Genomic DNA, 6,651 nt, shown 5'->3' with positions numbered 1-6,651 from the left:
GGCACGGCCGTGCCTAGAATCCATATTTGAAGAGGGCCATGGTCGTGTGCCCCCACATGGTCATGCCATTATCCCCGTGGTCAAGCAACACACGGTCGTGCCAACGATCCAGAAGAGAGAAAGGTCACGGTTGTGTGAATCCACACGGCCGTGTGACCTTGGCAGAGAAGAAAAAGGCCACGGCCGTGTGAGTGCCACACGGCGATGTGACTCAACCCGAGAAGAAGCTGTGTGAGGTCGTGTGGATTCCACACGGCCGTGTGATGAAGAACACGGGCCATGCCATTCCAAAACAGGGTTATGATGAACTCTGGGTAGATTGCAGATCGTTCATAATTTGGCCATAACTTTGTGCTCCATTAGAGTTTCGGGATGTTCTTTATACCAAAACATAGTTGGCTTCAAGATCTACAACTTTGCTTCAGATCCAACAGAGAGAAAGCATTGTCTGCCCATGCTAAATGGCACGACCGTGCCTCCCAACCGCGGGTTCAACTGGACCTCCGCCCAGACTGCAGACCAAACTTCGAACCGCCATAACTTTGCCTCGGTTGGAGACAGGGCTCGATCTAAGTATCAGATTGAAGATAATTTCAAAAGCTACAACTTTGGTTCAGGGTAAATCATGAGAAAACCTGGTTTAGTGGGTGAAAACTCAGTTTACCGTACCCCTATAATCCTAGTTTTCCTGGGCAGCTTGGAGGAGGTATAAAAGGGTCAAGAACCCTATTCTTGACAATTTTGGTTTGGGATTTCGCCCCTCTCCTTGGGAAAGGGTTCTCCCCTTCGAGGGAAACCCTAGTGCTTCATCTGTCATCATCTCTTGATGTTCCATCCATCTCCAGAGCAAGGAGGTATCACCAAGACATCGGAAACCTTGGCAAGCATCTCTTCTTCTCCTTCTTCTCACATCAAGGGTTGTAAGTGTGCTTTACTTTATGTTTGGGGTTGTTCCTCTCTTGCAATGGAGTATATCTCCTTTTCTATGGATGCAGGGAGTAGTTTTGGATAGGGTTTGATGTAAGACTCATGTTTGTACCTTTACTCGTTGGATGATTTCTCTTGCTTCATTTCTATTTGATATGCATGAGACTTGTTGCCTTATCATGTTAATTGATTGGGTAGGAATTGCTAATTTCGTAAAGAGAGGATCTTAGATCGTATACCCGAGGGGCCCTAGTGACAGGGGTAATCCGTTCACGGACATCTAGGATATCCCTTGAAAGGAGAGGCAACTTCTCCACAAGGAAGTAAGAGACCAAACCAAACCCCTATCTCTATCCCTAATGTTACCGATTAGCTTTGTATTCTTGTGATCTACCGAGACGTCCTGGTGACAGGGGTTAATCATAACAGGATTTCACAGGGATCTTCTCTGATTAGTACTTAAGGATAGTAGCTTTAACTTCCGGTGAAGGTATATTGATTGACGATGAGTAAAAGATAGAACATGATGCATCAGGTTCCACCACAACGAAACTGAAATCCTAGAATCTATTTCCCAAAGCTCAATTCCCTCCAAGATCGATTCTCTCATCCTTCTCTTCATCTTTTCAATCACTCTCATTAGTTTACAAGCGCCAAAGCCGACTTTCGACCATCTAGATAACTTACTTTGTGACATCTCTAGTGCTTAATCAGTAGTCCCTATGGTTCGACAATCTTATATATTACTGACGATGAATCCGTGCACTTACGAAATCGTAACAAGTACCGGCTCTCAAAAGCCTCTCTGAATCTCGCCCAGGTAATGTTCTGCTCGCCTAGGATGGAGCGCTGCATATCCCACCAGATATCGACCTCGTCCCATAAATGGAAAGCAGCTAGCTCTGCTTTCTCCCACTCAGAGCAAGCCATGTAGAAGAAGGTCCGCTCCATGGTCTCTATCCAAGACTGGGCCACACTCGGATTGGTCTCTCTGTGGAAGAGGGTGAATCAACTTTTCATCGATTCTGCCAAAGAGGGGATCTGTGCTCGTGCCGCAACTATATCAGTAAGGTGAGTAGGGACCGCTGCGGGAACTAGCGGAATCACTAGAGCTAGTACTACAGGTGGTACCGCTGGATAGGTCGGGGGAGGTATCCCCGGTGTTGCTGCATAAACAGGGGCAGGTGTCGCTGGTGGCACTGCAGGGTCAACATAAGTGGGTGTGGCTGGAGGTGCGGTAAGTGGTGGTACCGGATGTGGAGCAACTGCTATTGCTGCTGCGGGTGTCGGGTGAGCAGTAGGCACCAGTGGCGGTGGTGCCTGGTACGCCGTAGGTACTGGTGGTGGTGGTGTCGGGTATGCCGTAGGCACTAGTGGCAGGGGTGTCGGGTACGCAGTGGGCACGACCAGAGTAGGTGCCAGTTGTACCATTGGTGGTACCATAAATATGGCAGGAGTGGGTACGGCAAGTACGACCGAGGTTGGTACCTCTAAAGAAGCCATCAGGGTCTGGGAGCCCGACACGCCCGCAGCACCATAAAGAATCTGTCCCTGACCGACAGGCTCAACCCCCATAGACGTCTCTGGCGACTCTGCTACCAAGGACTCCAACATCCTCTTTCGTGGTCGTCCTGTACCACGTCTCGACACGGGAACACGTGTACCTCACCTCATATCTGTTAAATTATGATGCAAATATTACTACAAGTATCAAAATTAACATTCATACCTATATGCCGTCTGGAGATGTTCCGTCGCTGTCATGTCCCCAATTATGACCTCAAAATTCCGAAACGAGAAAAATCGACGGAAATCCGTACAACTCTAAAAATTACCTAAATTAGCTCACTAAACTTGAAAATCCAAAACACAAAAATCCAACATTGTAACTTGGCGCTGATACCAAAAATATTGTCACGCCCCAGGTAATCCCTGCCAGAAGAAATTTCGGCAGCATCTCCCCTGTACGGATGACAATCTGAGACTTATTACAAAACCCTCTGAGCCACATATACCTCGGCCAATAAGGCCGGAACAATAATAATAATAAAACAATCCATAACCACGTAATTTAACTATAAAATAGCCTCCGGCTGTCAACACAAATACGAGAATCAAAAACAACATCTATACTTACCTCTTATGCCGTCTGGGCAGGCACGTAGCAAGACATATCGAATAACACCCATCGACACATAAAAGACCATACAAAATCCATGGTGCAAAACCAACACAAGTCTGAAACATAGATTAGATAGTATATTAGGAAAACAAAAGAACAAAAAAAAATCCTTGCGATCTGGAGGGGGACTAGCGACTGGAACCTCCCGACAGCATCAACCTGAAATGGTAATATCAACTGGGCGAGTCAACTCCTCAGCGGGTACCGGCTGACATGTATAGTAAGACATAACAACTAGTAATAAATATGAGTACAACCTCCTGGATATATATATATATATATATATATATATAGGAACAATGCAAAACTGAAATAAAGGGGAGAAACTGTACTAACCAGGACCTGGGTATAAGGCATACAAGGTCGTCACACCGAAGAGTATCATGATCCTGTATGCATGTCAATCATTTGCATCCACCAAATATGCAGTAAATAAAGTGCAGCAAACACAAGCAATAAATGTAATCATGCATATGATGTCAATAACATGGTCACTCCTGATGCCAGTCAGTCATCTCACACACGATGGTGAGACCGAGTGGGTAGAACTATGACAACCGTGCACTCTCCATCACTGCTCTTGATGAGTGACCGAGTGGACGGGATGCTGTCGGAGTACACCTATCCTCCTACCCCAAATCATAAGTGGGGGAACTCAATGCTCTCATCTGCCTGAGTCAATCTGGAGGAGGGATCCCTGTCTTGCTACCACGCTGCGTCACACTACTCATGAGTGAACCAACGGAGCCCTTGACAAAGCAACCTGCTGCAACAACCCTGCCTGAATAAAAATCACTAATCCATGAGTGGTTGTGTGTATAGATCCATGTAACTGGCGATGTGTTCAACAATAATGGAGCCGACTATCGCAGAGCATGCAATCATGCGAAATGATGCATGACACTAAGCATGGAAATATCCTAATCCTATCCATCTCTATATAATGTGTACCAAAAGGTATATGGACCAAATAGAATATCCTAGATACACAGGCCAAGTATAGTAGAATAAATCTAGGTTCTGAACATAATGAGGCATGGTATGTCATTACCTTAAGGACATAAATAATCAAAGGAACATGAATACAAAAGCAGGTAATAAATACAGCATGCTAAGGTAATAGATAATGACATATCAATACAGAAATGAGCATAAATATTACTATTCGTTAAATATTACTATGCATATCATACGACAATATCTTAGAAGATAAGTCAAAGTATCCACCTTAATGTAGATCGAGCTAATCAACCTCTATGTCGAAGTACTCGTCTCGAATCCGAATCCTGTAATAAATCGTACGATTTAGCTAAGTTTTATTGTAAACAAAATAGCTAAACCAAAATCCTAATCCGATTAAGAAACTAGGTTTTTAATTCCATTTAATCTCTGTTAACCACATAAATCAGATCTAACTCGAAGCTTAGCTTAGATCCAACATTTTTACCTCAATTAATACCACTCAACGGTCATACTAACATCAATTATTCGGATTAAACCTAACGAACAAGATGAATAGCATCTAACTATGTAACCCTTTTCATACTAGCATCAATGCATTTACCTCAATCCAAAAACTCATCCAAATCCGTATACCCGGCTGTTGAGTTACTGCCGGAGACATGTGCTATGGGGATATAGTGGTCAGGACTAGGAGATGCTGCTGCGGAAACAAATAGTGACAGATACCACTGTGATCAACCAACAACTCAACCCAACATCCCAATCATATTCAAATACCCAAATCTATCTTACCTAAATCGGAGCCCCTCGTTTCCTTTCTACCAGCACAAAGCTGGAGTTACTGTTGGAAACAAGGTACGCCACTGCCTAACTCTATTTTTGACTGTCCAACTCATCAGCACAACACCCACACGTCTAAAACAAGATCTAGGAGGAAACCCTACCTCAATCTGGCCATCGGAAACCCTAGATCTGCGATGGCAGCAAGCTCTCAGGTGTTGTTGGCGGTGCTAGGTCAAGAGACGTCGATGATCAGTGAGCCGGTGCTAGATCAAGAAGATGGCGACGTCGATTTCTTGCACTTGGCCATAAATCAACCCGTGTAGGGCACTGTGGCACAAAGGATTGTGGCAGATTGGTCGGCGATCGGGGGAGGAAAGGGAAGGAGATGCTTCAGTGGAGATTAGGGCTAACTCGTGAGGAAGAGGAAAGCGGAGGACTTGAAGCTTCCCTCGGGCGGCAGTTTTGTACGCAAGGGGAGGAGAGGAAGCGCCGACGGTTTGGGAAGATGAGGAGCTTCGGCGTTCGGCGCAGCGGGGAGGGAGGAAATCGACGTCGGGTGAGGATGTAGGGAACGCGAAGAAAATGGAGGAAAAGAATAAAAGAAAAAGAAAAGAAAAGAAAAAAATCCAACTTTTCCTGGTTAAAACCGGGTAGCCTAAAACAGGCTTTCCCGTGTCCTAATTTTTATCCCCGTAACTTACATCATACGGCCTCTGAAAATTTTCCAAAAAAATTTTAAAAATTTCAGAAAATTCTCTTATGGTTATCCGCCCTTTTTCGGTATTATATATATATATATATATATATATATATATATATATATATATACTGTTTGAAATGCTACGGATATTAACCTACAAATGGGTCCGGACTGGATTCAGGGCGCCGGGAATTGATCCAACCGCCCGCTGGTGACATGGTCCAGGCGCTTGGATTCATTTAGTATTTTTTTAAAAAATTTTATTTTGTGGTATATTATATGTATTTAAGGTTCAAAATTTTATGATTTAAGAGTTGGGTTATAATGGATTTTAGTCAATAAGTTTTTTTTTCTAGGATTCAGGCTTCTCTCTTGTGTTATAATGTTAAGATTAAAAATTTTAAATGTTCACGGGATATATTATATGTATTTATGTTTTAAGATTTTAGAATTTACGAATTGAGTTATAATGAGTTTAAGCTAATAAGATTTCTTTCTAGAATTCAGGCTTCCTTATTAAGTTATAGTATTAAAGATAAATAATTTTAGGTGTTCATAGGTTATAATATATAGAGAGAGAGAATTACGGTATCATGCGCTTCGCACAGTGCACGACTGTGCACGTGCAGGATATCAGCATGTTTTTGTTAATTTTTTTATTAATTTTTTTATTTTTAAGAAACCATATTTCTTTTGTATAAATCTTAAATATATTATTATATCTCGTAAACACATTATTATATCATGTAAATATCTAATTTTTTTAAATTTTTAATTTTTCTTTTGACTAAATACTATAACCTAATTAGAAAACCTGAACCCTAGAGGTAAAATCTTTAAAAAATTTTGAATATAAATCCCAAATACATTAATATAAGTGATAAACGTATTATAATTAGGAAGTCTGAACTCTAGAGGTAAAATCTTAAAAAAAAATTTAATATAAATATCAAATACATTATTATACCTTGTAAACGTATTAATATATTCATAAATACCTAAATTTATGTTATTTTAAAATTTTCTTTTAATTGAATACTATAATCTAATTGGGAAGTCAAAATCCTAGTGGTAAAATCTTAAATTTTTTTAAACA

The 6,651-nt window shown here is 41.7% G+C and overlaps 1 protein-coding gene across 1 annotated transcript; it reads right to left on the bottom strand.

Moving 5' to 3' along the window:
- Positions 1-1,935: 1,935 nt before the first annotated feature.
- On the bottom strand, positions 1,936-2,502 carry LOC122050801 (extensin-like). Its single transcript, XM_042611677.1, has one exon. The coding sequence runs from the start codon at positions 2,500-2,502 to the stop codon at positions 1,936-1,938; it is 567 nt and encodes a 188-aa protein (XP_042467611.1).
- Between the last annotated feature and the right edge of the window lie 4,149 nt (positions 2,503-6,651).

This window comes from Zingiber officinale, chromosome 3A (genome assembly GCF_018446385.1).
Source record: "Zingiber officinale cultivar Zhangliang chromosome 3A, Zo_v1.1, whole genome shotgun sequence".
NCBI classification, from domain to species: Eukaryota; Viridiplantae; Streptophyta; class Magnoliopsida; order Zingiberales; family Zingiberaceae; genus Zingiber; species Zingiber officinale.
The sequence above is the reverse complement of the archived record's forward strand: the minus strand, read 5'-3'. Positions and strand labels throughout refer to the sequence as shown.

Excerpts from the sequence above, each read along its gene's own strand:
- LOC122050801 (XM_042611677.1), bottom strand. The coding sequence starts at position 2,502 with ATGGGGGTTGAGCCTGTCGGTCAGGGACAGATTCTTTATGGTGCTGCG.